At 44.2% G+C, this 20,107-nt stretch overlaps 1 protein-coding gene across 13 annotated transcripts in view; it reads left to right on the top strand.

Annotated features, from left to right (window-relative positions):
* CBR4 (carbonyl reductase 4) overlaps positions 1-20,107 on the top strand; it is a 276,454-nt gene that overhangs the window by 37,774 nt on the left and 218,573 nt on the right. For 11 of the 13 annotated variants that reach the window (XM_085641799.1, XM_085641802.1, XM_085641801.1 and 8 more), the window contains one exon: positions 19,070-19,229. In XM_085641799.1, the coding sequence (XP_085497925.1) occupies positions 19,088-19,229 (142 nt within the window). In that variant the 5' untranslated portion in view covers positions 19,070-19,087. Of the gene's footprint in view, positions 1-7,718; positions 7,848-19,069; positions 19,230-20,107 lie in introns of those variants that run through there. The other 2 variants (XM_085641804.1, XM_085641800.1) reach the window with 1 other exon arrangement.

Here is a 20,107-nt window from a genome sequence, read left to right as displayed (position 1 = left end):
CTAAGGGCCCTAGCATGGATTTCACAAAACAGACCTATTTTGACATTCTTATCGCCTGAGTTGGATTGATAAAAAGAAAGGAAATAGTAGCACAAGCGAGTGGGGGGAAGCCACACAGAGCTGAGGGTCGGAATAAAAACGACCAAGGTGGCAAAACGGCCAAGGTGGCAACAGGAGGCAGAGGAAGCAACATGAGGTGGGCAGAAGCAACACAGGGACATTGGGTGTGATAGAGACAACACATGTTGCAGGAGGTAAGCAAAAGTAGAGACAGGAACTTGGGGCAGGGAACGGCAAATGGAGGAGAGTGCACAAGGTGGAACTGCGGAAATTGCACATGGGCAAAAGAAAGTGGAACAGAGAAGCACACCAGGATGAACGCACCACAGAGGGATGTGGGGAGAAGCACATGGACAGAGAAGGAGGCAGGGGGCAGCACAAGAGGAAACCAGCTGTAAAATATATGCACTCTTGTGGAGTGCTTAAACAAAAAGAAAAAAGTATAATTTAAAAAAGTGAGGGGGTGAAGGACACAACTAATGTGTCCATGCTCCGGAGGAGGGACAAATGCGTGAAGAAGAAGTAAAGTCCACACGAGCTAACTAATAAGAAGCAAGCCAATGAGAGTGAAAATGAAGCCAACTAACTAATGGTAAGCAATGAAGCAACAAGCAGTCACTGATCACACTGTAAGCTGACAATATGTCTTGCAACAGGCAACAAAGGCATGGTATAGTAAGCTAGACCTAACTAGCACATGCTAATAGCATTACCACATATCTGTAAAACACAAACACAAACGTTTTGTAATGAAAAAAGAACTGTACCTGTTTCTGTACAAGATTTAGAGGATACCAGACTGTGGGATGCACACATGTTTATTAAGAACGAGTAATAACATGCCAACAAGCATTGGATTATTTCTTCTGTGAAAACAATACTAATCTAGTAAAATATGGTCGTTATTGAGTTTGAGGTTTACCACATGCCAATTACAAACGCATTTCCTTTACATTTTTCGAGGTAATTTCAGTAAAATGGTGGTTCCCATGTTGCACTGATTGAGTCATGTATTAACACAACAGTTGTCTACAGAAAGTTTGAACGCCAGTGAAGTGACATGGGATACTGAATTTCGCTTCTTTTTAATTGAACTGATCCATTCTCTGAGCAGCCACACTGTTACCTCTGTAGATAAGTTCATGTTCATAACCTCCTATGTAAACTATATCACTCATGGTACAGTTAGCAATGTTCCAATTACTGTACGTTTGTGTGGCATTATGTGTAAAACTGGTGCATTTTGTTCTCGTTAGTACATTTGGAACAGATCAAGCTTGATAAAAAAACATTTTGATTGAGTAGACAACCAAGATTTTCCGTTTCGCAGATTTAAAGAAATTAGCATAGCAGCTCCTTGAAGTTTGTTTCATGTTAATGATGTCTGTGTAGTGGTAAAATATAATAGAGATCAGTTTCGAGTATGTCCTTTTGTTGCTTGATTATATAACTAGTATGCTGTGATTAAACATTGGCTTTTTTTTTATTAAACAACTAGGAACATCACATGGTTTAAATCTGGAGGTGAGAAGGGAATCCATTTCTTATATAGAGATTATCATTTATTGTCTCTAATGCGCATCTGCTGTAGTCACATGCCCCAGATGTTCCCATAATTCAAAGATACTCTGGTATACCGCCTTCTTTTCTGCTGACGAACCTGTGCTGTTTGGTGTGAGAGTAAAGGCTGTTTAAGCTCAGCAAAAGATGTTGGATATTACTTTGGAATAAACCTTGCTAGGTCAGAAGTGATATTTGTATAATAGAACTAATGATGAAGGAAGACACCCAAGTTTATTGTTTAAATCTTTTATTGATTTTATGTCAAGGTTAAACAGAATACACTACCCACATCCGATGGCCGGTGGGGGACTATGCGAGATAAGACTATATAATAGGAAGAAAGGAAAGGAAACTAAAAGGATACGAAAGGAAATAGACAGAGGTCTAGGTAGTGTCAGCAGCCCGCCCGTTCGTGTGAGTTTCCAGTTGGAGGGAGTGCCCCCGCTTCTGTGTGGTTGTGTTCCTCTCTGTTGGGGAATCTGAGGACCCGTAGATATCTTGAGCACGTGAGTTCTGACACACACGTTTATACTGTGTAGTAGCTACTGGGAGGAAGTTGAGGCTTTGCCCTATCTGGGCGTATCGGTAGCTAACACCTTACGTGGGAAAACACATAGGCAGCCAGCAGTACAAAGGCAGAAGCAGCTATAAATGAGGTTGTTTTGTGTGCCAATGAGCATGGCAGTACTTTGTCTCTTCAGATTGACAACGTTTTATCATTGAAACAGGGGTGTCTACTTGTCCATGGGGCAGGTTGCTTCATAAATCTACTTGTCTTGTAACAAATCCACTTGTCTCTTTGTGCCATGTTGTGCGGCGACAAATTATGGCAGCAATCTCATTATATTAGAGCTCTTATATAGCCTCTCTGATTATGCCAGGGCTCATACCATATTAGTGTTTGAATACTAGCAATCCCTTTATGTTGCTACGTTTCCGCAGATCTACATACTGGGACTGAAGGTAGTGGTAAACAATAGTTCCAGGGTTGGAATGTCCTTTTGAGTCTGTGCAAACCTACTAACTTGCATGTTTTAAGGGTTTTCAACAACTTTCTCTAATCTTTTCCAATACTGAGAAATGTTGGAAAGTTACTCCTGACAATGGCAGCCGTAAACCTTCTTCCAGAGTTCGGAAAAAAGTGGTTGGAGGGAAAATAAACTTGCACTCAGGTTTTCGCATGAGTAAATATATACATGCATATTTGCTCATGCTAAAATGCAGTTCACAAATATTTTCTAGGAGTACTATTTCTTGCGCTACTGCTGTAAATTCTTGTGAATTCACGAAAGCCATATAGCTGCCATTAATGCAAGGACATATACCACGGGTGCACTTTTGAGACTTTGCTTAATAATTATGCCCCTAATTTGGTCTGGCGTTAACCATGACCATTTGTGTTTATTAAAATTCGCTCTCTCTCTTTATCGGTTGGCTTCACAGTGAGTTACCGCATTCTGCTCTTTCACAAGGAGCATATCGGCACACAAAGTAGTTTTGTTCAGTGCCAGTAACTAATGTGGCAGTGTTATTTTTTTTAGACCAACATTTGTTTTGCTTTTGCCAATGTTTGTTATAATGTTGAGGGTCCGGCAGCTCTCACATCAATATGGTTTTACAAAAACCATGCCAAAACAAAGTCACGCATTGCCAAAACTAAAAAGCTGACCAATATTTCAGACCTACTGGCTTTTCCAATGCTTATTTATTTTGATGTTTCCCAAAATCTTATTTTGAAACTGGTTACACTGATTTTCTAATATGAATATTTTGGGAAAATACTAGCATGCATCAACACATTTTACTAAATGATGCTGCAAAGAAATGGTACCTAACATTTTACAGTAGTTTAGCAAAAATGTTTTTTTCCTACTTTCAGCTTTTAGGAACATTTTATATTGAAAGCAAAGAATCTTTAATTTTGCTTTCAAGCTTCTGCAAATATTTGCATCTAATCAGCGCATTCTGGGAGCATTTTGCATAGCCTCATATTGCTAAACTTTGAAACTATGTGTACACATTTTTATACTCGAACCACTGTCAGTAGTGCAGTCAAAACTTACATTTACTGAGAGCGCTCACCCTAATAATAAAGGCTTTCAATTAATGAACCATAAATACAAGTTTGAGCAGCATTAACATATGCACACAAATATTAACTTAACTGCAGGCAGAGCCCTTCCCTGATCCTTAATGTGGTACTGCAAACTGGCAAATAGTGAAATACATTAAACACTGGACCTTTGTGACAAGTCTTTTTGTTAAAAGTTAGGAAGACAAACACTCATCGCTGTGCAAGGCATATGACAAATAGATGCTAATAGTGCACTGCAGAATGTCATACAAAAAGATTAACAATAGCAGTTGGTAAGTTGATAAGCAGATGCCTAGCCTCGCAGGGGCTAAACCTCGATACACAAGCAATAATGTCCATAGCGGTGGGTGCAAACAAAAATTGTGCTTCATGTAACATAATAACTGGTAAGTGGAAAGGGGGGGGTGGGGTGGAATACCAGGGAGGATGCCCAGGAGGTCTGCTCAGGGCTGGGAAGAGGGAGACTAAGATCCAGGGGTGAGAGGAGAAAGGAGAAGGTGGACAAGAGATAGAAGTTCGATAGAGGTAGGAGGGGAGGGGAGGAGGGAAGAGGGGAAAGGGAAGGGTGGGAGGCCCTGGGAAAAGGTTTCAAAAGGTCCAGTGCGGGAGCTAGGGGGATACCTCGTCACTCACTTCTCTTGCGGGGTTGGGCTTTGCACAATAAGGTTCCCTTATCGCGAGGCTGGAGAGCACCTTCAAAGAGCTGGAGGGCACAAACTTGGAGAGGGGTGTAACGAGAGTACTCTAATTTAGAGAAGTGGTCAATCAATGGTTGCCAGGTATGAGTGAATTTGGGTTCGGTATATGTAATGCAGCATGTTAGGAGCTCCATCGCCATGGCATGCCAGAGGTGTGTGAACCAAGAGGAGATAGGTGGGGTGGAAGGTTTCTTCCAGTGGAGAGCAAAGACTTGTTTGGCCGCCCCCAGCATGTGTGCAATGAGGCGCCAATCGGTGTGAGTCATGGCTGTGAGCTGTTGGGGACTGATGCCCGGGAGAATCAATGTGGGTGAGCCTGGCTCGGGGAAGCCTACAGTGTCTTTGATGTGGCTCAGAACTTCCTTCCAGAATATAGTAAGTAGTGGGCAGGGCCACCAAACATTAATAAAATCGCCCACCGCTGACTGGTAACACCAGCAGTGAGTGGAAGCGGCCAGGAACATTTTCTGTAACCGTGTCCGTGTATATCACCAGCGCATCATGAGTTTATAAGCAGATTCGCATTGCGGGATTCTCCTGTGTATCTTAGGGATATCGCGCCATCGTTCCCAGTGTTCCCGAGGGATTTCCTCTGCGGAGTCTGTGTGCCAGTGCCTTTGGTAAGCATGGGGGCGAATGGGGGGAAGAGTGCTGTAAAACCTGATATGTGCGGAAAATCAAGTGATGCGTGCAGTCAAAGCGCACCAGCATCTCAAAGGGGGTGAGTGGCCTTGTTGCCCCTGTATATATGTTGGCGTAAGTAACCAGTTCCGAAGTTGATGATATTGCAGGCTGGACGTATCTGTGATCTAAAGTTTTGAGCGTGTCCCCCTCAAAAAGATCTTGGATCATGCGACATTCGCCCTCCCCCCAAGCTTAGAATGATTGTGGCTGCAAAGCTTGAGGAAAGCTAGGATTACGAGCCACTGGGGTGTTGGGAGATGGTAAAGAAGTAGGCACGTAGGGATCGTGATCTTATCCCAGATGTCGAGAACTGTCCCTGTCGGGATGGCAATGTATGCACTTCAGGGCTGCGTATGTCTGGAGAGCCAGGCCAGGTTCCAAAGAGATCTACAGGCAGCAGCTCGGTCCATGTGAAACCAATGTTTTTCACTTTCACGGGACCTTTGTCTTTTCAACATGAGCGATCTGCTGCTTATATCAGGCAGGCGTCCACTTAAGAGTAAAGCAGTGATTTTAACCACACTGCAGACACAGCAGCTCTATCATAGAAAATATATTTCACAGTATGAGCTGAAAAAACGTACATTTCTTGGGTATTGATACTGTGTATAGCAAGCAACAACCACATTATCAGGAGATTGTGAATGCAGTGGCAATGGCTGTTTGCATGGTCAAGGTGTAAGTCTGATACATTAACTAAAACATGTAAAGATGGAACTTGGTTTCTGGGGATGTGTGGAATTGTACCTCAAAACCGTTTCTCATATTTTGCCCCCAGTGTAAATCTAATAGAGTAAAGAGCATTTTATTGTGCCAGGGAAGATTGGAGGAGGTTAGAGATACTGCAATAGTGATGCTCCTGCTGCTTTCTGATCAGGATATCTCTATCGCAAGAATGGTAAAACATTTTCTGACAGTAGCATGGACAATTTGTCCAAGACTTCACACTGTCAAATGTCACTAGAACTACTACTTGACAATGTAGGGGATAGTTTTTACTGTGAAGGCCGGGTTGTGTTTGTAAATGAGTAGATTAAACTTGCTTGAGGGGGGGTGTGGGGGGGTCCATTCCAATTATTGTGTTGTCAATTATGCATTTTTCACTTCGATTGTCACGTGGTTTTATCTTGTTTAATAGTGAAAGTGTAAATCTTGTGTTGTAAGCTTGTAAAATAAATGTCAATCTTAAGTTCACGAAGTTGCAAAGTAAATGAAGGCTAGACCAGTGCTTCTTAATCTTTTGACTTCTCCTCTGAATCACAACTTTAAGTCAGCGACCCCCCCCACCGCCAAGCTATTTCTAAGATTTGCACCCAGCAATGATGCACAAAAACACACAAACAAATTTACACTATATAAACTGAGCCGATCCACTATCAATCGAACTTGGTATTGATAAAATTGGGAACCATGTAGGGTCTTTGTGTCAAAATGTGACAGTCAGTGATTGCATAAAAGGTAGAAGACCAGGTGATAATTTTGTTAAGTGTACATGCTGCTACTGGGAAGTGGTACTCCTTCTGTTGAGGTATTTTAGCTGTGCTGAAAAGTTCGGGCATGCCCCCTTTCCAATAAAAGAAGTGTAGGTGCCTGGAGTCAGTTAGTGCTTGCCCTTGTAAAGTAGTGAATGGGAATACATGCATCCATGATGGGAAGTTTTGGCGGTTTACCTGTGCATATATTTATAGATCGTTGTCCGTAGAGCACTAGCTCTCTAAGTGTGCAAATGTTTTTGACTTTCTAGAAAATCATAAGGGATTATACATTATTTTTAGGAAGAAGCTAATTTCTAGTACAGGTTGGAGTGCATTCACTCATGCTACATCCTGAAGTAGCAACCAGAATCTGATTCAAACATTTTAGATTGCTTATTTATTGTTTTTTTAGTGTATTTATATATTACATACTTTGGGGAAGCCACACAGTAGACTTCAAGTATTATTGTTACGTGAATAAATTGTTGTCCTCATAAGAGGATCTGTCTTTATACAGTTAACAGTAAAGGCTACAGTAATCAACAATACTTGTAATTGGTTGATAAAAAGCATACGCATAAAAAGATGGGTTTAAATCTATCCTTCCAGGACTTAAATTACCAAGCTCCAACCTCAGGAGTATGCTGCACAGTGTCATGTCTTCAATTGCCCATCACACGGAAATAGCCTAACACAGGGAGTCACATAATCTAGATCTACTGTACACTATAGAATGCTGGCTCAAGGTGCAGTCACAGTGGAATATAGACTCACCTGTTCCTGCGGGTTTGTCTTTCCTAAGGGAAGACTGATATCTAAAACAACGTAGGAAGGAGTATTGCCTCAGAAACAAAAGGTCCCCAATTGCCACCTTTGAATGCATTAAAGCTTCCTTTTTAGGTCTCGGGACCATCCGGTCTGCCGAAGGCAGAACCGGAAGTCGAGAGATTTAATGACTTGGAGAAGAGGGGCTTGAACCCGCCCCTCTTCTTCCCTGTTCTCCATTGGCTGGCCTCTTGAATGCTGGCCAGCCATTGGAGAAGAGGTCAGTCATTCAGATCAGGCCCCGTCCTTTTCGGATGGGGGGCGTGTTTTTTGCAAGAAGTCTCAAGGAGGAGATAACAGCAAAACACGCCCCCGAATCCGAAAAGGACGCAGCGTTTCTCCGAGGCATTTCAGCTTCGCCTCGGAGAAAGGCAGTGGTGTGCTTGTCTTCTCCCCCTGCTCTCGGCTCCCTCTGCCGCTCACCTGAATAGATTTCCTGCACGATCGGTAAATATTCTGTTTTCTCTCTGCCCACGTTGGGAAGGAAGTGTCCGTGCATCGTAAACGAGTCGGTTTCCCCAAGTCCGCACATGTGCACGGCCGGCTTCTCACTTTTGCAACGTAACTTTTGTTTTTAGCACGTCTGTGTATTTAGTCTTGTTCATGCTGTAGCCTGCGTTACACCCCCTCCCATTCCCCCTTGATTCTTCTGGCGCCTGGCCTCAGGCATGTCAAATCTGCCCAGAGACCCAGTGGTTTATGGTTGATATCTTAGATAAGGAAGTGTTTTGAATACAGTGGCTCTGGCTCGCTGTTCGCCTCTTAACTTACAGCCGATCGATCCAGTGAAACATCAGAGCAAAGTCGGAAATGCGACATCAATCCTACACACACGTTGAACAGCGCAAACGATGACTTTTCCTCAATCTTCCCGCATTAGCATTTGGTGTCGCTGTGCCGGTGAGCTAGCAGGCTTTCAAACGTTTTTTTTTTGCTGTGCTGGAGCGCTGTCAGAGTGCCACACAGCACCACTTCACAGCGCCTCACATCATCACTATGCACAGCGCTGGCCCCGTCCTCGAAGCACACCAGCATCTCCGGTATGAGCCGTACTATATAAATACAGCGGGGCACGAGAGATGTCGACAGCCGACATCTTGTTTAATTATTTTTGGGAAATATCTTCGATCAATATAATAACCTAATCAGCGCTCCCTGTCCAGCCGAGCCTTAGCCCCCCTGCCCCACCTAAGTGCTGAAGAGGCAAGTCATGATTCCTGTCCTCTGCTACGTCACATTCTGACATCCCTCCCAAGCGACCCACAGCTCTTGGGGCTGCTTCGTGCAACAGGCATCCGTGCAGGCTCTTTGGGCTGGAAGAGACCAGCTCTCCATTGATGAAACTTGTGTACGTCACTTTGCAGTAGCAGCAACAACACAAAGCCGATTTGAAAGCAGAAGTTACTAATACAATCTATGTGATCTATGTCACCATTTAATTTATTTATTTATTTAATTTATTTAGTGCATTTTTATAAAGCGCGTACATTACCCAAAGGTGTCAGAGCGCTGTACAATAGAGCTGGTTACGTTAGTGAGGAATTAGCAGTTAAAAGCCAATTGCTCTGTTCGTAACCACATGCTGTGATTTGTTAGACTTCATGGCGCTCGATCGATCCAGTGAAACATCAAAGTGTTGTGCACTGGCCTGGCAGGTTGCTGGCAGCGCATACACCAACCCCCCCCCCCCCCCCCTCCCTCGTGTGTGGCACCTCGGGCTGAAACAATATCCCGGGCACCCACACAGCCGCCCCCCAGTACTTCATAGGTCTTTAAAAGACCATTCCCTTGTTAATGGGGCTTTGTTGGATTTTCACCCCTCCTAGAGCCCCTGCATCGCCACTATTGCTGGAAGAATTAGCACGTTACACAATACCAAGCCCTGTCAGCTGAAACCCTGAGGAATCGGGTTTCTGGAGCTTGAATCGGGAGGCGGGAGACTAGCCTTTAAATCGGTAGTCTCCCGCCTGAATCGGGAGGGCTGGCATGTCTGCTAAGGGTCACAAAGTAGGCATGTTAGGGAGAGTAAATTATATTGATGTATGCAGCATATTTAATTTTGCACAGTTTCTTTTACTTCTCCTCCTATAGCTCGTTTTCCTTTACACAGCCATCTGAAACCACTCTCTCCCGTGTTTATATAATTGGTTATAGACGCGATACAGTGCAATGTTGCTCCCTTCCCCAGACTCAATGTTGAAGACAAAATACTCTATATTTTCCTGAATGTGATGCCACAGAATGTCGTCTGACTCAAAGAAGCTATTTCACTTCCACTTCCAAACTTCGTGTCAGGCAATCATCCAACTTTCATTAGGCTTTGTAATAAAACCAAACAGGAGGCTAATAATCGGAGGCTTGTTTTAGGATGTAGCCTTATTTGAGATACCTCGCGCTTACCTTTTAAGGAGCCATTGCTTTCCTGTCTCAGACTCTGCTTTTACATTTTCAACCATGTATTGGTTAATTATGGTGACTTCACCCCAGCGCACCTCACAGGTTAAATGCATTTATTTTCTGTGGCAGACGTGGAGTTTACAATTCAACTTTGCATTGCTTTCCTGTCCCAGACAGTTGCTAGAGGCCGCTCTGCTCCTCCGTTGTGGCCTCTCAGGCTGTGCGGGCGAGGCCTTTGGAGGAGGGGGCAGGGTAGAGCTGGGGCCGCTGTATCTCCTTGGCTCTCAGAAATCCCAAACGGGTAAATGCAGCTCCTTTCTGCTAATCCCTTATCTAACTTTCCAAAACGGTCAAATGGAGACCAGCTCGCTGAGTCATTCTTCGGTACTCTGCTAGTCTAATACATGTTTGCAACATTTCTTCCGTCAGCCTGATTATTCTTAAATGCATGGTGACAAGAGGCTTGGATACGATTCTTCCGGTTTCTCATTCTAAGTCATAGAGCGGCCATTGGGGGAGAGGTAGAGCCGGGGCTGCTCTTCAAGATTAAGCAAAGGTTGGTCGCACACTGCTCGTCACACCAGCAAGTTGCCCCAAAGGACTGTGGTAGATGTAGTGGCGACGGCGGGTACGCCTATGCCACGATGTATAAAGAACAGTATGTGTTGCGTTAGCCATCCCTGGACACGTGTTTCGAGGTAGTTGCCTCTCGTCAGCAGGGAGCAGGTCAGTGTAAAGGGGTGCCGCGTGGACTGCCAAAATGTAATTAAAACAGGTCAAGTACCTCTCATGGCGCGCAGGTGCAGGTCCAAGGCTCGTCAGCCCGTTGGCTCAAGGGAGCCGTAATAAATGATTCAAAAGTTGGTCGCACTCTGCTCGTCACACCAGCAAGTTGCCCCAAGGAACTGTGGTAGATGTAGTGGCGACGGCGAGTACGCCTATGCCACGATGTATGTAGAAAAGTATGTGTTGCATTAGCCATCCCTGGACACGTGTTTCGAGGTAGTTGCCTCTCGTCAGCAGGGGGGGGGGGTCTCAAGGGGTGGGGGGTAAGGGGGGGGGAGGGGAGAGGGGGGAGGGGGGGGGAGACACACATGTTGGTTTTGGGCACATTCTTGGTGTAGAAGAAAGGGGTAAAAAAGACTTAAAAAAAGATGCAGGGATCAAGGTACACAAACAAACCAAAGGAGGGGAGAAAGTGTTCTGGAAAGCTCAAAGTATAAAGATAATTACTAAATTTTGCTGGTTAAATTGGGAAAGCGGAACAGGGAAGTTTATGAATTTAAATGTCGTGTAGAATAGTATCAATAAACATTTGCGGACTCAATGAGATTAATAAGAGGTTAAAAGCTGCGTCACTGCTAAAAACTTTTAAACCGGACTTAGTGTGCCTTCAGGAAACACACATCGAGGGCACTAAGGTTTATTTACTTGAGCAACTAGGTTTTGATGTACTTGCAAAAACTAATCAGAACACCAAGACAAGAGGAGTGGCGATAATGGGCAGGAAACAGGATGCAATAGTTAAAAGAAAGCTGGAGGATAAATGGGGAAGATGGGTTATAGTAGAATTATTGTTTAGGGGGGAAACCTTCACGCTTGTGTCAGTCTATGGCTCTACTGGAGATGATCCAGATGTTCCTCAATTCTTAGATGCAGAACTTGCTCAGTGGCCTGAGCCTGTTATATTATGCGGCGATCTGAACATTCATGATTTAGATAGTAGCTTTTTGGACCCTAACGGGAAGTATGCGGGGAGGAAAAAAAGAACATATAGGGCTCTAGCAGATTTAGCAAGGAATAACTCTCTTGAGGATCCTTGGGTACACTGCCACCCGAATCTCGATGGGAGTACTTTCTTTTCAGCGCCCCATCAGATCTTAGTCAGGCTGGATTATTTTTTAATTACAAGAGGGCTGATAGATGGTGCAAAGATAGCAAGAGAACCAAGGATCATATCAGATCATAGCCCGTTAGTGTTAGAGGTAAACATTGGGCAAAGGAGAAATAAGGAGCCGACGCAATGGACATTTGACAGAGCACTCCTGCAGGATCATCAATTTAGGGAAAGAATGGCTGAATGGATTAAGGAGTTCTGGGTAATTAATAGAGGTACTGCGTCACCAGGGAGTGTCTGGGACGCTTTTAAAGCTGGAATACGAGGTGAGACCCTTAGCTATGTTATTAGAACTCAAAGAAGAGAAAGGGAGGAAATAGAAAGAAATAATGAATTAATTAGAGAGGCAGAGGAGGAACTCATGACGGCTATACATATGCATGCATCAGTTGAGCAGATATCGCTAAAATTAGTCGCTCTTAAAGCAATGGCCATGGAAGAGATGGCAAAAAAAACGGTGGAGAAGTATTTAGCCAATAAAGAAAAGGCGTATGAGCTTAGCGAAAGAGTGGGTCATATATTAGCGGTGCGAGCTAGACAAAGAGATGGTATGGCTAATATTAAGGAGATCCAAAATGATCAAGGAATTAAAGTTAAGGGTGCAGAACAGATTAGAGAGGTTTTTAGGCAGTTTTACACGGAATTGTATCGGGCAGATGGGCGGGGAAGTGAGGAGGACATGAGGGCTTATTTGAGGGATATTGAGCCATCAAAGTTGGAGGAGGCAGACAAATTAGAGCTGGAAGAGAAATTCAAGGTGGAAGAATTTGTTGAAGCGCTGAGGGAACTCCCATCGGGGAAGGCTGCTGGCCCGGACCAGATCCCAGTTGAATTTTATAAGGTCTTTCAGACCTTTTTGCTAGCAGACATGTTCAATATAATGGTGTCAGCGCAACTGGGTGAAACTGTTCCATGTTCCTGGGGTGGTGCAGACATCATTGTTATTCCAAAAAAAGGTAAACCGCCAGATGTCCCAGGCTCCTATCGACCCATTACCTTAATGAATGCCGATGTCAAGGTGTTTTCAAAAATGTTGGCAAAAAGACTATCCAAGATAATTGAATCGTTAGTTACACCCTCTCAGCATGGATTTATTCCAGGGAAAGGCACAACCCACCATACCAGGCAGGTAATAACGGCACTTGATGTTGCAGACATCTTGGAGGACCCAATGGCAACGGTGTGTCTTGACGCTGAAAAGGCCTTTGATAGGGTCTCATGGGGGTATCTATGGGATGCTCTAAGGTGGCATGGTATAGGACCAGGGTTCACAAAGGCTCTGCAGACGTTATACATAGCACCGACGGCCAAGATAAGAGTCAATAGAGGTTATTCAGCTGCAGTTAACATCCAGAGAGGAACAAGGCAGGGGTGTCCCTCTTCTCCCCTATTGTTTGCTCTGTATCTTGATCCCTATATTCGTAAATTGGAAATGAATCAACAAATACCTCCACTAGTACTAAATGGGTGCAGACTTAAATCACTAGCCTACGCGGACGACGTTGCCATCCTGACTCCAGACCCTGTAGCCGCCATCAGGGCAATTGAATCAGAAGCTGAGAAGTTTGGTCAGTTCTCTGGTTATAGGTTGAATACAACTAAAACACAGATAGTCAAGAATCAGTGGGTAATGTGTAATGATGTAAGAGTGGTAAACACGGCAACTTATCTAGGGGTGCAAATGACGGCAGAAGTAAGCAAAATTGTGGAAAAAAACATGGATCCCTTGATAACTCAAATGAAAAAAGACCTAGAAAGAATGAACAATTTACATCTGTCACTGGTTGGTTCTACAAACACTATCAAAATGATGATCTTACCCAAATTTCTGTATGTATTCAGGGCTGTCCCATTGTTGATTGAAGCTAGCTGGTTTAATCGCATAGAGTCTATCTGTAACAGGTTTATATGGGCCCAAGGTAAAACCCGGAGAGCTTATAGGTACATGACGCTCCCTAGAGAAAGAGGGGGATGGGGGGCACCAGATTTTCGCTTATATTATATGGCCTCTGTACTGCAATATATTCAAGGTCTTATCGGTGGAAGCTCTGATGATGTTAGAATGCAGAAAATGTCTACAGATGTGTATGCTCTCGCTTTAGGGGTAAATGCTGAGAATTGCTTTCTGAAGTGCATTGATTATAGCTATTTCAAGAGGACCAAGTTTAAAACTGTTAAAGCGGCAGTGACGACGTGGAATGCATTCTTGAAGAGGGTAAAACTTGGGAGGTATAATAGATATGTCTCATTAAGTAACAACAGGTCGCTCCCTAAGGAAATTTTTGGAGATTATACTATGGCAGAGTGGGCATTAAAGGGGGTTATGCAAATTGGAGATTTGTATACACAAGATGGCCTTATGCAATTTTCAGAGCTGAGAGTAAAATATGGCTTAGATAATAGGGGATTTTTCAAATATCTACAGGTTAGAAGTTTCCTTGATAATAAAGTGGGGGGCCCGGCAGGTTTTAATAAAGTGGAAATAATGGAGAAAATAAAACTGTCGGGGGATTGCACCATCAAGTCCTTTTATGCAGCATTGGTGAAAGACAAGCAGGACGATCTAGTCAAATTTAGTAAAAAATGGGAAGATAAACTGGGTATTGATAATAGGCTTTTTTATGATTCATTGAATCTTGGATCTACGATACTATGTGCTGCCCCGCTGCAGTCGCAGCATTATAAAACATTATACTCTTTGTACTTTACTCCTGCAAAGATCGCAAAATGGGGAGGAAATCAAGGAATCAATTGTCCTAGATGTAATGAGCTGGAAGTAGATAGCGTACACATTTTTGCTACATGTCCACAACTAAGAACTCTGATTAGGGAAATTGAGGGGTTTTTAGCAAACTCACTGGATATTGAGATATCCCTTACACCAGTTTGGATTATGTTAGGAGTAAGTGATGACGAGCAGGCTCAATATGCTGATTTCCTTTTTGTAGCTTTTTGTAGCAATGGCTGTCTATAGACTAACAATAGCTAGGGCATGGCTAGATAAAAGTTCTCCGAAAATGCAATGTTGGCTGGCAAATACCCTATATGCATATAATATAGAGGAAAAAATTTTTGCACGAAAGGGGAGGAGTGGAAGACGTTTGGGGAAAAGAATCTGGGAGCCAATATGTAAATGGAAAGAGAGACAAAGAAGGAATAGCTAGGGAGAGGGGTAGGTTGTTGCCTGTACTTTGATGTCGAGTATTTTAATCATAGCTGATTTCTATAAATGTGTACACTTTGATCGGTCAGATTTACTGTATAAGTTAGTATTTAAGACTTGTGATATGGGTAATGCTCATAATCTATTGTTGTAATGAAGAAAAATAAAAAATTTCACAAATAAAAAAAAAAAAAAACAGGTCAAGTACCTCTCATGGCACGCAGGTGCAGATCCAAGGCTCGTCAGCCCGTTGGCTCAAGGGAGCCGTAATAAATTAAGCAAAGGTTGGTCGCACACTGCTCGTCAGTTCCTTGGGGCAACTTGCTGGTGTGACGAGCAGAGTGCGACCAACTTTTGAATCATTTATTACGGCTCCCTTGAGCCAACGGGCTGACGAGCCTTGGACCTGCACCTGCGCGCCATGAGAGGTACTTCACCTGTTTTAATTACATTTTGGCAGTCCACGCGGCACCCCTTTACACTGACCTGCTCCCTGCTGACGAGAGGCAACTACCTCGAAACACGTGTCCAGGGATGGCTAATGCAACACATACTTTTCTACATACATCGTGGCATAGGCGTACTCGCCGTCGCCACTACATCTACCACAGTTCCTTGGGGCAACTTGCTGGTGTGACGAGCAGAGTGCGACCAACTTTTGAATCATTTATTACGGCTCCCTTGAGCCAACGGGCTGACGAGCCTTGGACCTGCACCTGCGCGCCATGAGAGGTACTTCACCTGTTTTAATTACATTTTGGCAGTCCACGCGGCACCCCTTTACACTGACCTGCTCCCTGCTGACGAGAGGCAACTACCTCAACACGTGTCCAGGGATGGCTAATGCAACACATACTTTTCTACATACATCGTGGCATAGGCGTACTCGCCGTCGCCACTACATCTACCACAGTTCCTTGGGGCAACTTGCTGGTGTGACGAGCAGAGTGCGACCAACTTTTGAATCATTTATTACGGCTCCCTTGAGCCAACGGGCTGACGAGCCTTGGACCTGCACCTGCGCGCCATGAGAGGTACTTCACCTGTTTTAATTACATTTTGGCAGTCCACGCGGCACCCCTTTACACTGACCTGCTCCCTGCTGACGAGAGGCAACTACCTCGAAACACGTGTCCAGGGATGGCTAATGCAACACATACTTTTCTACATACATCGTGGCATAGGCGTACTCGCCGTCGCCACTACATCTACCACAGTTCCTTGGGGCAACTTGCTGGTGTGACGAGCAGAGTGCGACCAACTTTTGAATCATTTATTACGGCTCCCTTGAGCCAACGGGCTGACGAGCCTTGGACCTGCACCTGCGCGCCATGAGAGGTACTTCACCTGTTTTAATTACATTTTGGCAGTCCACGCGGCACCCCTTTACACTGACCTGCTCCCTGCTGACGAGAGGCAACTACCTCGAAACACGTGTCCAGGGATGGCTAATGCAACACATACTTTTCTACATACATCGTGGCATAGGCGTACTCGCCGTCGCCACTACATCTACCACAGTTCCTTGGGGCAACTTGCTGGTGTGACGAGCAGAGTGTGACCAACTTTTGAATCATCTGCTCTTCAAGATGCTCACACCCTGCATAGCTCAAGAAGCGCACAAAATAATGCCATGGCTTAACAAGAGAAGCGCAAGAATGTTATCTGAGCTTTTGTCACCATGCATTTAAGAATAATCTGGCTGATGGAAGAATTATTGTAAAAATTTATCGGACTCGCTGAATAACCAAGAATGGCTCAGCGAGACGGTCTGCCTCTGGCACTTTTGGAAAGTGGTGGAAGGATTACCAGAACCAGCTGCTTTTACCCAGAGCAGTGAATCGCCATTACATATGGAAATGCGCGATGAGAAAGGGACATTCCATTTGGGCTGCATACATTGCCTCGGAGAAAGGCAGTGGTGTGCTTGTTGGTCTGAGCAAGCATGGTGGTTGAAGGGCGCTATTCTTACTTCGAGTTGTGGGCCTCGAATTGCTGATCTTCCCATCAGCAAGGGGCTTTGGGGTGCTCCTTGTGACCCGCAGTGAGGGCGCTTCCTCCTCCATCAGCTGAATTTCTTGGGGTGCTACGTAAACCTCAAGTTATGCAGTCCGAGATGAGGATCGCCCCCTAAACAGAAGTGTTGACATTATATTTCGACTTGCTCACTTTGCGCTCCACGGGAATAAAAATTCGTCCACCGATGCGCTACTTCCGAATCACATGACAGCCAATCCCACGCCTGAATGTATACTGGCAGTCGTCTGAGAGTGGAAAAGACTCTTAATCTGTAAAGTGACACAAGATTGGAGCATTTTCGGCACCTCATCCAATCCTACGCAGCTGCACAGAATTGCGTGCAGTAAAATTTTAGCTGAACGGTAACAAACTTCTTTGCAAACTCCTCTGCGACAGCTCTCTCTTCCCTGTTCTTGAGTTCTCTTAATGACTATGTTGCATCGTACACGTACACGTGCATTCTACTCTGCATTTCCCTACTGGCTAACGCTTGGATGAACTCAACAGTTCTTGCCAAATGGGCAAAAGTCCAGTGTTTTAGCGGTGGATATATATCTGGGCATGCAGTCGTTTAACTGTCTCATGGCTAAGGCCCACTTTACTTACTGGGCGACGCTGGTGGTTGTGTTTGGTGAACTCGTTCCTGCAGCAGCTTTGATGAGGCAGGACTGCTGTTCTGGGATCTGTGTTAAAAACCTGCACGACAGGCTCTCAATTTCAGCAGTCGAGGCAGGGCAGACACAGACAGGTGCTTGACTTCGGCAGGCTTTTTAGGTCTCGGCTCGAAGGCTGCCCCTTTTTACAGCCACTCTGCCTATGGCTGGAAGACGTAGCCCCCCCCTCACCCCGAAATCTTTTTCAGCCCTCACCCGCACCCCCCCCCCCCCGAAATTTGGCTCTAGTTGCCCGCCTGCATAGATCTTATGTGGGCTACACTTTGCATCTGTCGGTGTTCGCTGTCAGGGCTTAACAACAAGCATTACAATGCAATGGTCTCGGCATTGGTAAAGTTAGAGCTATTGCTCATGACAATGCCGTTTCTTTAAATGTTTTAAAAACAAAAACATAAACAAAAATAATGTCATGAGCAATGCCAATAGCTCTAACTTTACCAATGCCGAGACCATTGCATTGTAAATGCTTGTTTGTTAGGTTGCGCCTAGCAGCGCACATGCGCTGCTCTGTGAGGCTTCTTGTAGCTACTCTGTGTGGGTCTGACTCCTTCCACGCATTGGTTTGGCTTTTGAAAGCACGCAAATGGCTAAAGGTGGATGCATGGCCCACCTCTTTTGAAATGATCACTCCCATGGCGTTTTGCCTTGGGAGCGAGAAGCGGCGCACAGGGCGGCATCGCTTTGACATCATCTTACCTCCCCACCTCATCTGAGATCTAACACTTCTTCACCCCACCGAGTTACTACATGCCTGGCAGAACATGCCATTGTCTTCACTTATCTGGCAGATGTCCGGGAAACAAATAATGTTGCCTTCGTTTTGAAGCTGCATTATTAATCACAGTCCTTAAAGATGCCCATTTGGGACAGTGCATAAGAATTTGCATCTGTTAACATTGTGCTCGTTGTGTTTTTTTTTTTACTTTCCCAAGACGTTTCTCACTGAACTGACTTGGGTATAAATGTGATGTCCAAAAATATCCTACAAAGCAATATTGTGCACCCTAAGGCTCTGTCTTGATGTTTGTTTTGCAGAATGTTTTTGAGATAGTGCTTTGAGACTGCAGTACAGTGCTTTCGGTATTGCAATATAAAACAAGCATTTGCAATGCAATAGGTCTTGCATTTACGCGAGTCTGAACTATTGACATTGCAATTACCAATGCCTTTTATTTTTGTTTTCGTTTTTAAAACAGAAATAAAAGGCATTGTCATTTACAAGCCAATAGCTTAAACTCGCATAAATGCAAGACCTATTGCATTGCAAATGCTTGTATCTCCTTCCAACACCACATGAATGCATCTAATTCACCATCTCAAGGAACTTATCCGCAGTCTAATGCTCACTTTCATCAACGTATTTCTGGTAGATTTCATCCTTGAGTGGGGGAACCCCAAGACCCTACATGGTGAATTGGGCCGATTGAAGGAAAGTATCATGAACTGTTCAGATATGCTGATAAACTAAAGCAAAAAGCGTAATCGTAACAATCCCCACTTGTGTCTTTGTCCTGTTTAGAATTTAACTTTTGTCAAGATGGCTAAAATTTGTGCTGTATTTGGAGGATCCAGAGGTATTGGAAAAGCTGTTGCGCAGTTGCTGGCACTGAAGGGTTATCGCTTGGCAATACTCGGCAGGGATCTGAATGTTGCTGAAACAACAGCCAGAAGCCTTGGCGGTAAATATAAACTGTCATACTGCTTTCTTCAGCTGCTAATGCTAATTATGGAACCTGCCTATCTTTTGTTCAAGCTGTTTAGATATAATCCTTTGACACGTAATACGGATGAAAAGACTCAGCCAGCTTTAAATTACTGCTGTTTAATGGCAATCAGGAAATTAAACCTTTGAAGTTACAATGGAAGAACACCACTTAACATCAATGAATGTTTTCAGCAGGCCTGTTTCGAGTGAAACAATAGTTCTTAACACATCAAAATGTTCCACCCTAAAAAAACAGATAGCTTTGTTGTTTAAATGTCTATCTATTCATGGATGTAAATTCCCAGGTGTTATGCTGTGCATGTTTTATATAGTGTTGCATTTTCCTAGATATGGGATTTAACGCACAATGAAGTTTTGTTTGAGGTTGCGCAGTCCCGAAATGTGGGCAAGCAGTACTAAAATCCAAGTCCCCTATTTCCATTGCTATTTACATTTATCATTCAAAATTAAGTGGTAGTAGTTTACTACTTTTTAAGTTCTGCTGAGTAATATTTGCTACGTTTTCAAAGAGGTAAATGTGCTAGTGGTGGAAAATAGAATGGACAGTTCTTCCACTGCTTTCTCTTCCCGTTTTATTTCCTGCTTGCTTCCTAATACAGTTGTAAATATATGTTAGAAGCTCCTGGACACATTCAGACATTTAGGGCCTTAAAACGACTTTGGCAGTCCTGCACTGGAGGCGCCAACGCGCTGTCTGCTGTAGGACTACCAAAGCTGTGGTGCACCTGCCCACCAGATTACAAATGTAACCCGGGTCGGGCGGGCAAAGCAGTGGCGGTGTCACAGCGGAGTCTGTCTAAGGTTCATAGGAGAGCCTTAAAATGGAGCACC

The sequence above is a fragment of the Triturus cristatus genome, chromosome 2_2 (assembly GCF_964204655.1).
Source record: "Triturus cristatus chromosome 2_2, aTriCri1.1, whole genome shotgun sequence".
Lineage (NCBI taxonomy): Eukaryota > Metazoa > Chordata > Amphibia > Caudata > Salamandridae > Triturus > Triturus cristatus.
Note: the sequence above shows the minus strand (reverse complement) of the source record. Positions and strands in the feature narration are given on the sequence as shown.